This window comes from Sinocyclocheilus anshuiensis, unplaced genomic scaffold (assembly GCF_001515605.1).
Source record: "Sinocyclocheilus anshuiensis isolate Anshui unplaced genomic scaffold, SAMN03320099.WGS_v1.1 scaffold1403, whole genome shotgun sequence".
Classification (NCBI taxonomy): domain Eukaryota; kingdom Metazoa; phylum Chordata; class Actinopteri; order Cypriniformes; family Cyprinidae; genus Sinocyclocheilus; species Sinocyclocheilus anshuiensis.
This window is the reverse complement of record NW_015538003.1, coordinates 520,694-533,470: the sequence shown is the minus strand read 5'-3', so window position 1 is coordinate 533,470 and position 12,777 is coordinate 520,694. Positions and strand designations below refer to the sequence as shown.

Below are 12,777 nucleotides of genomic sequence, written 5' to 3'. Positions count from 1 at the left end.
TCAAAAAGCCCCATGTGGTGTCCAGGAACATCTTTGGTGCTTGTGGATTCCAGTAGTCCTGTATTTTCCACTCTGGGACTGCTGAGGGACTTTCTGTCAACATTCCTGGTGAATTTGCATCAGGAGAACTGGCCTCAACCGGAGATCTATTCTACACTGACAGTTTAAGTTTAGAATTATTTTATCTAGAAGGCTGCATTAAATTGATCAAATGTGACATTTAGAGACATTTATAATGTAACAAAAGATTTTTTATTTCAAACAGATGCTATTCTTTTGTCAGCACAACTGTTTTCAATAATAATTAATGTTTCTTGAGCACCAAATCAGCATCTTACAATGATTTCTGAATGATCATGTGACAGGACTGAGTGTAGACTGGAGTATTGACTGCTGTGCTGACAGTTCAGCTTTGCCATCACAGAAATAAATTACATTTTAAAATATAATAAATTAGAAAACAGTTATTAGAAATTGAAACATTTCGCATGACTGTTTTACTGTATTGCTGATCAAATAAATGCAGCCTTAATAATCATAAAAGACTTTGTCTGAAAAAAAATAAATATTTTAAAGGGTATGTGTTCAACATCTTCCTTGCACACAATTCACAACCACTCAGCCACGATTACTGCAGGACTAAACATTTAAGTACACACTAAATAATATGATTCACCAGCAAAACAGTGAATGACTCATTCATGTATGATGGGTTGATGATGAGTTCTTGATATACTATTAATAATCATATTTTGACTTCAGTTGATTATTCTATGACAAATCCTCAGCTCAGATGGATTTATAATAATTAATAATAAATGGTGATTATTCTCAAATCATTAACACCTCACAATTTGACAAGCTTGGTTTATATTTTTTGTCCTCCATTTTTCAGACACAATTACAGATGTTATTACAAGTGCGTCTACCCAGCAGATTGATGGGAGAATATAAGCGCAGCATGTCCTTGAGTGTACACAAGGGTTTTGCAAACCACGTCAGCCACACCTCAGACAACACAAATATCCTGTAATTTACTGCCGATGCTTCTACCGTGCCGTCCAAGCCGGCGTTAACATACAAGACTCAACAGAAGGACAGGAGAAGGAGGGGTTTTCACAGCTGATACTGGCAGCAACTGTCGGCTACACTTAGCCCCCATCCGAAAAATGACCATCTGTATGCCGGCACAGAGAGCAGCGATCTTGCTCAGAATAACAAAAGGATGAAGAGGACACTTGAAGTTTCCAATGCCCATTTTCTCATTTATTTAAATGAGAAGCTTGTGTTTGACAAATATAGGCATGTAAATTTCCACTGAAACCAAATCGCTCATATGCAAAAATCATCTCACCCGGCATAAACGAGGCCACGCCTCTAAATTCATATCACAATTCACATCCATTAGGATCTAAACACATCAAATACCAAAAACCATGCACACATCACAAACACAGATCTGTTGCTTTAGAAACTAACTCCCAGTGTTTAGGGCTGCGATTCATCCTCACCAACTTTAGCTGCTCTAAAACCATCACTTAACATATTAAAAACAAAAATGGACTTACAATGCATCTTTACAGGCTGGAAAACGCTGCTCTGTCTTTGGCTTTTCCGTATCTGAAATGATGAAATGCCCGTTTCTGCGGTTTCCTTAACGCCTGACTCCAAAATGATGGCCGCTTACTCACGCCCTACAAATGTGCATGTAGCACATTCATTTTCAAACACAGAGCTTTCCCCTCCTCCGTAACCACACCCTCAACCGGCACCATCACCCCCTACAGTATCCTCCACCCTCCCCTCACCAACAACACTCCTCGTGTTCTGATTGGTTGAAATCTCTCACACCACAAGACTCATCCCCCATATATGGGCATACCAACCCACTGAAGGCGAGGAGGGGGAGGAGCTTTAAAACATGCGCGCCACTCTCACTCTCATACATACAAACCAATGCAGATGCTGTGAGGTTACTACAGTGCAACTTTGAGTGATACGTCAGCTTACAAAAGCCAGCACAGCTGCACTGACATCAGTCTATAGACACGTAACCCACAAACACACATCTGTCCCGTTTACACGCTGCCATAATAATGCTGACATTGTGCTGCTGTGCATTTAAATACAGGCGCATCTCAATAAATTAGAATGTCATGGAAAAGTTCATTTACTTCAGTAATTCAACTCAAATTGTGAAACTCGTGTATTAAATAAATTCAATGCACAGACTGAAGTAGTTTAAGTCTTTGGTTCTTTTAATTGTGATGATTTTGGCTCACATTATTTAATACACGAGTTTCACAATTTGAGTTGAATTACTGAAATAAATGAACTTTTCCACGACATTCTAATTTATCGAGATGCACCTGTACATGGGTCTACTTGAGCTCTCTGCTCCAATTTGCCGCCTTTGTCGCATGAGCACCCACAAGTGCAGCTAGCTGACCTTCAAGAGTTCGTCTCATCTAACCAAAGAAACCAAAACCTAAATATGGAAAGAGATGTGTAAGCAAATGTCTCCTAAAATGATCTGTTCTCATATGAGAAATATAAAAAAGCACTACATGTGTATACAGTGTGTGCTGTGCAAGTTTTGTAGGGTTTGAAACAAGAACAGAATTAGGTCAGAATAAACTTGAAGCTGCTTTAGATGGCCTAATTTTAGTTGATAAATGACTTTAAATACTCAAAAAATTTACTGTATGTGACTGACAGCTCGGTCCTGTATTTCTTGTTTGTTTCTTTTACAAAGCTAATGAGGTGAGGTTCTGGGAAAGAAGAAATAAACGTGAGACTTTTTCAGCCATTGACATAAACTAGGAACTTATTGTAGTGGGAAAATTTAGTGCATGCAGTTTCAAAGATGATCTGCTCTATTTACATGCGTCACTGGTATGCAAATTACTTTGCTCTTCATTTATTGCATTAGCATCCTGTTTCTGTGAACGTTTTTTTTTTTTTTTTTTTTAAAGAAATTGATACTTTTCTTCATCAAGGATGCATTAAACTGATTGAAAGTCACAGCAAATACTTTTACATTGTTAAAAAAAGATTTCTATTTAAAATAAATGCTGTTCATTGAAGCATCATGGCTTCCACAAATATGTAAGCTGCACGACTGTTTTCAACATTGATCATATTAAGAAATGTTTCTTAAGCACAGAATAAGCATATTAGAATGATTTCTGAAGAATCATGCACTAAAGACTGGAGTAATGATGCTGAAAATTCAGATTTCCATCACAGGAATAAATTACATTTTTAAATATATTCAAATAGAAAACAGTCCTTTTAAATTTTGTAATAATATCTCACAGTGACAAACTGTTTTTACTGTATTTTGATCAAATAATGTAGCCTTGGTGAGACGTTTGAACCTTTTTTATGTAAAAAGATAATAAATATATGTGAAGTGCAGGCTTCTGACCCCAAAGATAGTTTAGTTTAGAACAGGCATGTCGAAACTGCACGTATATATATATATATCACTAGATCTACATCTTAACTTTAGACACACTGAAGCAGGAAGCTACATTTTTCTTTAAAAAAAAATTCTCTGAGATTTAAGGACGTGAATGTAATTTGGCAGCAAAAGAAAATGACAGAACAATATGCACATAACTATAGAGACATGCTTGTTTTGTCCTTGTGCACAGCGAATATTGTTATTTAATGGAGGAAAAAGAGCAATCTTTTTATAATGTCAAAAATAGAGTCCATTTAACAGTGACTGGTTAAAGTTTTAGTAAACATCACCCCAATTTCAATATGTCATCTTAAAACAGTTCACTAATATATACCAGTTCTTATTTGATCTCATATGACCTGAAATTTAAAGCTTTTAGAAAATGGTCATGTGAAAACATCGAGAAACTCTGAAACCAAATATTCCAATTGTGTATTATTACATTTTAGCACGTCATGTAAAATACTGACTGATGTAATACAACCTTTTCTTTCATGCCTGAATTTTGTGTCCTTATCCCATTACACATTTCCCAGTTTCACTTGGAACAGGAAATTACTCCTTCTGCACACACAAACAGGAAAGCGCTGTTTCCTTTGAAACAGGAAAGTTCACATTGACATCATTGTCCCTCCTTCAGTGTCCTTCCATGCAACTCAATGCACAAGATGTAGTCAAATATATACTAACACTATATATACACATGCTATTAATTTTACAATCCTTAACATTAAAATAATTGAACGCAATTAAAAGGGTCATGCTGCAAAAAAGAACATTATTTTGTGTATTTGGTGTAATGAAATGTGTTTATGCGGTTTAAAGTTAAAAAAACACATTATTTTCCACATACTGTACATTATTGTTTCTCCTCTATGCCCCGCCTTTTTGAAACGCGTCTATATTAAAATAAATATGTAAAAATACAGATCACAATGCAAACGGGAGAATTATGTTACGGTCGTCACGATCGCAATGACAACATGCAGGATCAACACCGTTCATATACCGCAGAGTAAGATTAAATTAATTTACATTTAACCAGATTAATATGGAGAGGCACTCTAATATAGACCTTCATTTATGTGTTAACTTTCACTGCACAGTATATGACGTGAGAACAGTTCGCTATTTGGGTTTGTAAGTTAGCATGGACTCACTAACTTTACCGTTAGCTAGTTTTAGCCAGATACCTTGCTGAAGCACAAGATGACATTAACGTTCTGCTTGAGCAGATGAAAAGTGTAAATTAATGACAGTATGACAACCAGAAAATGAAAGTTTTTGTCTTCATTGTGATTGGGGTTGAATGCTATTTTGCTCTGTTTTGGTTGGATTTAGGAAATGGAATAAAATAAATTACATTGCGTATCCTCTCAGGATAACTGGAATTAGTGTTACAAGTACCCTAGGCACATCGTTTTCCATTTTTGTAGCATAAACACCATCAAACCGATGCGAGCTTCGGATCTTCCAATGTTTCTCTATGGCGCTGAAACCTAAAGATGTCCGAGTTCCGCTCCCCGTGCAACTGATACTCGACTGCCATTGGCTCATCTGCGTTTGAGGGGAGGGGCTTACCGATAGATCAACTGCAAACTTTTATCTCGCATTTTTTTCTTGGAATTACAAGTTTATATGTCGCAATTCTGACTTTTCCCTTCAGAATTCTGAGTTTACATTTCACAATGTTTTTTTATTTTTATTTTTTTAAATTTACACCTACCAGTTCTGTTTTTTTCCACCATCACAAAATAATAATTAAATAAATAAATAAGGTAACTGCGACTTTTTCTCTCACAATTTGGACATGTAAAATGCAAGAAAAAATGTCAATTGTGAGAAAGAAAGCTGCAATTACTTTATTGACTGATTGATTGTGTGGCAGCAGAAATAAGATTCCACAGCACAAAATCCCTAGCACCAAAGTGGGCACTGAACCGAATGAGTCAGACCCTCAAACCTCAAGGAAACTACCTGATGTTCAGTCAGTGATCTCCTGTGGCCTGTTAACTCACTCTGAATGCAGTGGATCATTTCATTCACTGCATCAACAACCACACACTAACTCAAGAGCTCATCATTTGACTATCCTAGAAACCCCATTAGGTGACAATTTGCATTTCTCGGGAATCATTACTTACGCACAGGCAAACATGTCTACCTATGAGTACCAAGGGTAGTGTAAATAGTTAGGTGGTAATGATGATGATGTTCCTCTCCACCATAGTCAGACCTTCGAGCAGCCAATGACGGCGTGGCTCTGGATAGCCATGCGATCACGTGACCGCTGAGCAAATATCCGATCCTCAGCGCTGCTGCCGTGGCAGAGAAGCATCTCTGGAGGAAGGTTACTCGCGCGTCAGTTTGTACTAGTGATGGGAAGTCCGGTTCTTTTCCGCGAACCGGTTCTTTCGGACAGTTCGTTTCAATGAACCGGTTCAAAAAAACGGTTCATCGGTTCTTTTACGCCCTAACGTAATGACGTCATTCACGATGACGTAATGATATCAAGTCTATCGTCCCGGGCCGGGATGAAAATACACATTCAAATATATAAAGTTAGTATTCATAATTCAGTCAGTTAAAACATCATAATCTGAAAAGTTTACAATTAAGTTTTGCAACTAAGCACCCAAATACAGTAACAGGCAGTGATGTGCATACGAGGATTTAAGTCTTGAAGATATAAAGTAAATAAATTAGTTGTCATCAGCGCAGAAACCATAATCCACTTACTATACATAATCCATTGCGATTTATTTGTTATTAAATAAACTTACGTTTCGCCAGATTGCCCTTCATTCAAGTCGATGCACCCGTTTCTTGACTCGAGAACGAGAATCAGCTCATCGGTTCTCATATCGGATGTGTCCGAAAGAAACGGTTCTCTGTTCAGTGTATTGGTGATCCGAAAACCGATGCAACCGGATCTTGACTCGAGAACGAGAACTGCTCCAACAGTGGGCGTGTACGTTCGTTATCCGGCTCGCTGCACACATGCTGCTCTGCTCGTGTTCATCTTCAGTTCTCTCTTCACAGCAGTTCAGTCAGTATACTGTTTGAGTAAACAAATTACTCCGGGATATTGGTTTATTTTGACTCAGAGGGAGTGTCAGCCACGTTAAAAAGTGAATAACTTAAGTAATTTGTGGATTAATGCTTGCTGGAGACGCGAACCGTTTCAAACGATTCAATCCGATTTGGTGAACTGGTTCAACCAGTTCACTAAGAAGAACCGGTTAAATCGAACGATTCGTTCGCGAACCGGACATCACTAGTTTGTACTACAAATCTCGCGGGGATGTGGCTGCTAGGGTTACCAGACAATTAAAAAATTGTCACTCAATCACCTTTTTGTGATTTAAAAAAAAAAAGTGTTGAGAGCTGCATGTAACTTCATTTTTTAAATGTTACATATCGTATATAGTGCAAAATACTTTGAAGTTGAGTTTTTTCGGTATTAAGTTTTTTTTAAAGGGGTCCTATTATGCTTTTTCAACTTTAGTTAGTCTGTCTTTATGTTGCTGTTTGAGCATAAAAAAGACCTGCAAAGTTACAAAGCTCAAAGTCCAATTCAAAAGGAGATATTTTATTTAACAGAAATCACTTTTCAAAAACTACAACGAAGGGCTCGTTGATGTATGATGTATGCAAATAATGTGTTTTTCGAACAACCTAGTATGAGAGACTGTTCTAGTACACCCCCGAAACAGGACCCCTTTAAAGATTTATTTTTGACTTGATAAAGATTTTAAATGATATGACATGCGTATGACAGACATGCACGTGTTCGCACGTTTCACACTTGAGAAACCTGAGCAACCGGAATGTCTTGCTTGGTCGCTAATCAGGCTCATGTAAACACAAGTAACTAGTAGCAATCACAGACTTAACTTTTAGCATCACTAATATAACACAAACAAATACATTCTCATTGAGATATTTAATGTTGCACTCACCGTTAGTTAATAATATCCGGATGTTCCAGGTGTTAAAAGTTGTCACTGCAAGTTTTATGCAAATTCCAGATTCAAAGATCGATTTGAAGTCAGTTGTGAATCGCGATGAGAGAAAGATAACGCACGCTGATGTGTCTGTTTCTGTTTATGCGTGAGACTCCCAGAAACACACACCGGTCGACCTCACGAAGCTCACGCCTGCTCATAAACTCATGAGAGGAGAGCGCCAATAATATATAATGAGAGTCGCTTCCCTCAAAGCTCTCGAGCGCCACCTGCCGTTCACTTGTATTGATTCCCGAGTAACTCTCGAGCATGCTCTTCATCGACACCGCCGTCTCCTTGGTAACCAGGTACACTAACGCCAAAACTGAGAAATCAGTTTCACACAATATACTGCATTTCACTCTTTGATCATCATGGTTCTGAACACGTAAACATTCGTAATCTAAATAGTGTAAAGAATAAACGAAGGCATTGTACAACGTTTACAACACATTTTTAATTGGGATTTTATATAATAATAATAATAATAATAATAACATGTAACCGGAAAGACATGTAACCAAAGAACTTCTGGAATGGGTCATTTTTAGCACTTTTATATGGCAGTTAGCGCGGTAAAATGACAACTTCTTGGCGGCGAAGAGCAGAATCGAGGCGCGTTTATGAGCCGCTCTCCGCGGGAATCGAACATTAACCGCTCGGCGTAGAATGCGTTAGGAGGAGCTCGAGGTTGGCCCCGCCCCCTTTCGCTTTTTAGCCCTTGACGTATGAAGAGGACGGTAGCACTACAGAGACAATAGCAATATTCCTAGCTCTTCAGTGGATAGAAGAAGTACAGCCAATAAGGTCAGTAATTTGTACAGACTCCCTTTCAGTTTTAAATAGCTTGCTAAGTGGAATTTCAACAGCAAGGCAAGATATCATTTTTGAAGTGATGCAGAGTCTATTTAGAATAAGACAATCTGGTCTTATGGTAAATTTCCTGTGGATACCATCACATATGGGTGTGGAAGGAAACGAGGAGGCAGACCATCTGGCTAAACAGGCTCTGAAACATGCACAAATTGACATTAAAGTGTCAATGAGTAAAGCAGAAGTAAAAGGGTTAATTGCAAATGAAATAAGAAAGAAATGGCAGAAGGAGTGGGATAGTGGAACAAAAGGTAGACACTTTCATCATGTTCAAGAGAAAGTAGGTCAAGAAAGAAGAAAGTTTGGCAACAGGAAAGAAGACGTTTTAATGTCAAGAATGCGTATTGGACATTGTCTGTTAAATCAGTGTCTGTATAGAATGGGGAAGCATGAAACTGGAAAGTGTGACAAATGTGGTCATGCAGAATCAGTAGAACATGTACTTATAGAGTGTGATGCAGCGCAAGATATACAGTAGGTGGCGGTAATACTCCTAAGGAGTGAACGGCCATTGAACAAAAAGAAGAAGAAGAAGAGAACGGTAGCAACAGTTGCCTCGAGACCCCCGCTCGCCATAGTGACTGTAGTCGTGGAGACAGTTACTTACCAACGGGAGCAACACTCAGCAACAGCAGCAGCAACTGGAGGAGAGAGAGAGAGGGAAAAGAACAGTAAAGCCAGGGCAGATCTAAGCAGAAGGCTGAGGTGAATATCTTTTTACTGCTTTGACAAATCAAAATGAATTGAATGTAAATTTAACGGGCCATGGAGGTTGAGTAATGTACATCTTAACGTGTTTTCACGCCCCGATCTCCTTCGCTGTCTGGAGTCACATTAGCACGCTAGTTGGTTAGCTCATCTGCTTTGCTAACTTAGGTCAGTTTGTTTTGAGATCGGTTAAACTAATTAGCGGAGAAATCCAAGTGCTGTGTTTGTGCGCCGAATGCCATACATGTCGGTTATTGCGTCTGTAAGATATCTGTAAATATGTTAATCAGATGGGTTAAATTACGAGCTAACTGGCTAACCAGTTACCGTAACTAGGTAAACTTTCTTCAAAAGCTGTAACTGTTCGAGGTCGGTCACAGGAGCAACGTAACCGCTTTGTTCCGCCGTTGCTTTGCTTCAGGAATCGCTTTAATTCTCGTGGAAGTGCGTGAGTCGATTCGGAGATACTGATGTGGACCCGCCAGGTCCGGGTTGACTAACAAGGTCAATTTAAATATCTTTAATTGTAAGAGAAACATGTCGTTTTTAGTCATGCCATGTTTCTTTGGGTCTGGAAGCTTCAGGTTTGGATGCATCAACAGGTTGCTGAAGTCGGTCTGAAGAGCGGTGCCCGATAAAAGTGATGCATTTCGGTTTATATTATAATACTGACTTTACAAAGTGTTCGCACGTTATTTAGATGTTCGTGTAAGTTATTAGATGCAAATGTATTTCCCTAATTTTAAAGGGAATTGAATTAGGCTTCTTGTCATCCGGTTCAAATCTGATTCTCTTTATCTGCACTAATATGTTTTGCAGGCTGTTGTTAAAGGGTCAGGGACGTGAATCTCGTTTTTTTTGTCCGAATCTATTAAGTTATTTAGAAATATAATTAAAATGCGATTTTATGCAAAACTGACTTCAGCACAACATTCGAAAATGGACAAATCATTCTGATTTAGTAGGTGCTGTATCTGCCTGGATAAGAAAAAATAAGAAATGAAAACGATAAACATTTTGGAAAATATTTGTCACTTTATATTTAAAGTATTAATACTTGTGATGATATTTTATTGCTATTTCATTAAAAAGTAGTTAAGTAGTTTTATTTTAAAACATTACTAATATTTGAAATATTTTGAAAAATCAACTCAATTTTCAACACCAAGTTGGTGTGGTTAGGGTTGTCAACCTGCAGGAAGTCATTTCATTGTGTTGACATGTGACAAGATAATCACAAAGAGGACCCCTTTAGACCCTAATGACCCTGTGTAAAATTCATTACATTAAAAAATGCATGTATGTCCAGTAACTTTATGAAGACCTCTTAAATTCATGAGCATTATTATATTTGTATCATGAATTGTATTTTAAAAATTAGTATTTTTACCATAAAATATGTTTGAAAATATGAGATAATTTTATTGCATTTTTGAAGCCATTTAATTTTTTTTTAAATTGAAGCCCTACCAACTAACAAAAAGCATGTTTTACATGCTGTATTTATTTATTTATTAATTAATTTATTTATTTATATTTAATTTATTTTTTAAATGTATGAATCCAACATGCATACAGAACTACTCATTTTGATCATTCTTATTTGTCATTGACCCCAGAAACAGTCTGCAGGTCATATTTTAAACCGCATAAAACAGATAATCAGTACAGTTTATATTTGATTATGCTATATTTCCTATGCTTCATAATCCCACATTGTGATATTAAAAATAAATAAATTTCACTGCTTTACATGGCATTTCCCAATATAATCTAAATTAGTCTGAAACATTCAAATTTTGATGCTTTATTGACTGCATTCTTCAGGATTAATGTTCCAAAACTTTTTTTCTTTCATCTATGAGTAATACATGTATGTATTTTCTCCACCTTTTTAAATGTTGTATGCAAGTAGAGCTGAGTGTCAGTGATGTGAAACACCGTACTGTTAATTGTGAGCAAATGAGATATGTATTTGCATTATCCTCATAATGAGATCCGGGGTAGCTGTTGACGCTAACAGGTTGACAACAGCTTGACTGTGCTCATCCAAAGCTGCTGTAATTATTCTAGAGTTGCATCGTGTCGCCGTGGCGATGTTACACCTGCTCAGCAGAGAGCCTGGTAATGAGCCCTCTTCATGACAATAGCATGCGGTCCAGGTGTCGCCCCTCATTGGGCTGTGCTTCTCTATTGATCTCTCTTTAGCCGAGAGTGTCCGTGCCACTGAAAGCACAGCTGATAATGAGGGTAATTGGCATAGAGCGAGAGGCAGATCCTGATGCAACACATAGATCATGTTGGCCGGACCGTTCCTCGCTAGCTATAACATCATGCTTGGGTAGTTTTGATTATTTCATCCTTTCTGTTTCTGCAGCAGCGGTTCGAGGATGTTTGAGATGAGGCGTTTTCACTTGTCAGAGTGGGAGTGTGTTTGTCGCTGTGTGTGACGGGTCCCTCCTGAGCTCAGCTGAAGGGGGTGAGCAGCAGAGCTCACATCAGCTGCCGACGTGTCTGTCAGGTGCTTCACTGAGCTCTGAAGTCCTCCCCGAATGCATCTTCACTACGCGACATCTCCAAAGCTCTTAAGATCCAGTTTCTGTAATGAAATATGTTGCTACAGGTGCATGTCCAGGCTGGAGGAGAAATGAATGATTCATGTAATTGAAGTTAATTATTGATGGGGCCAATCGCTGCTTCCTGGGCTGTGTGATGTCCAGTTAGCTCGTTTTTGTGGGGTTTGGTTTGCAGTTTGCATGCTACGCTCCTACAACCCAGACCTGGCCCTATCTGAGTGTGGGACGGTAGACTACACTTTGTTCTTGACATGACTGACTCCACCAATCGGAATCAAGCAATTTCATTGTTTAAATGTAAATTTGCATATGCTTCTTTTCTGTCAAATGCTATTGGCAGGACGGCTTTAACCCAGTTGGCAAATTTGGATGCAACCTGGGGCCCCTGTAACAGGAGCAGTGTTGGGCAGTAACGCATTACTTAGTAACGCGTTACTGTAATTTGATTCCTTTTTTAGTAACGGAGTAATTTAACGCGTTATTATTTTCAAAATAGAAATTAGAGTATAGTTACAAGCCGAGGTCTCTATACGTTACTGCCGCGTTACATTGCTGACAGAATGCAGTGTTTTATAATCTAGAGATTGTAAAAAGGATGTAGCACACGCACTGTCAAGTCAAGTGCCAGTGGATTAGAGACCTGCTCCTGCGAGACCCGACGCAACAGATTGCGGTGCGGGACAAGATGGGCGAGTGCTGGTGTGAGCAGGTATACATATATATATTATATATATTTTATTCTCCTGCATCCTGCACACACATGAGTGTCTGTAGACACTCATGTGTGCAAATACACAAATCTGAATGGCTGTTTAAATCATTTAAACATGATTCAGAAACAGAAAGTAGTGCAGCTGCTTTGTTTACAGGGTTTACGGGTTAACGGCTGCATTTAAATTAATTATTATTATTAGTTCGGCAGTTTAGCGCCATCTGCTGTCAGAGAGTGAAAGTGCGCTTTCATCCAGAGCGTCTCTCACATGTTCCGCCATGTGCTTTTCGTCCGCGCTTATTTACATCAGAGTGCGCACGTGTCTTTCACGCAGCATACAGCAGTGTTGTGCATTTTGACCAGTTGATGGGAAAAGTATTCTTAAAATGCATTCAAAATTCTGAATAACTTGTAATATATAATTATTCACGG

At 38.3% G+C, this 12,777-nt stretch overlaps 2 protein-coding genes across 10 annotated transcripts in view; one reads left to right on the top strand and one right to left on the bottom strand.

Annotated features, from left to right (window-relative positions):
* The window catches only part of LOC107676759 (long-chain-fatty-acid--CoA ligase ACSBG2-like), a 22,820-nt gene extending 15,176 nt beyond the window's left edge, over window positions 1-7,644 (bottom strand). For 2 of the 4 annotated variants that reach the window (XM_016471442.1, XM_016471454.1), the window contains exon 1: window positions 1,569-1,746. In XM_016471442.1, the coding sequence (XP_016326928.1) occupies window positions 1,569-1,575 (7 nt within the window). In that variant the 5' untranslated portion in view covers window positions 1,576-1,746. Of the gene's footprint in view, window positions 1-1,568; window positions 1,747-7,431 lie in introns of those variants that run through there. The other 2 variants (XM_016471447.1, XM_016471458.1) reach the window with 2 other exon arrangements.
* A 1,190-nt stretch (window positions 7,645-8,834) lies between these two features.
* The window catches only part of rfx2 (regulatory factor X, 2 (influences HLA class II expression)), a 48,147-nt gene continuing 44,204 nt past the window's right edge, over window positions 8,835-12,777 (top strand). For 4 of the 6 annotated variants that reach the window (XM_016471412.1, XM_016471428.1, XM_016471419.1 and 1 more), the window contains exon 1: window positions 8,835-9,054. The gene's annotated coding sequence lies outside the window, so the exon portion shown is untranslated. Of the gene's footprint in view, window positions 9,055-11,434; window positions 11,537-12,777 lie in introns of all 6 variants that reach the window. The other 2 variants (XM_016471397.1, XM_016471389.1) reach the window with 2 other exon arrangements.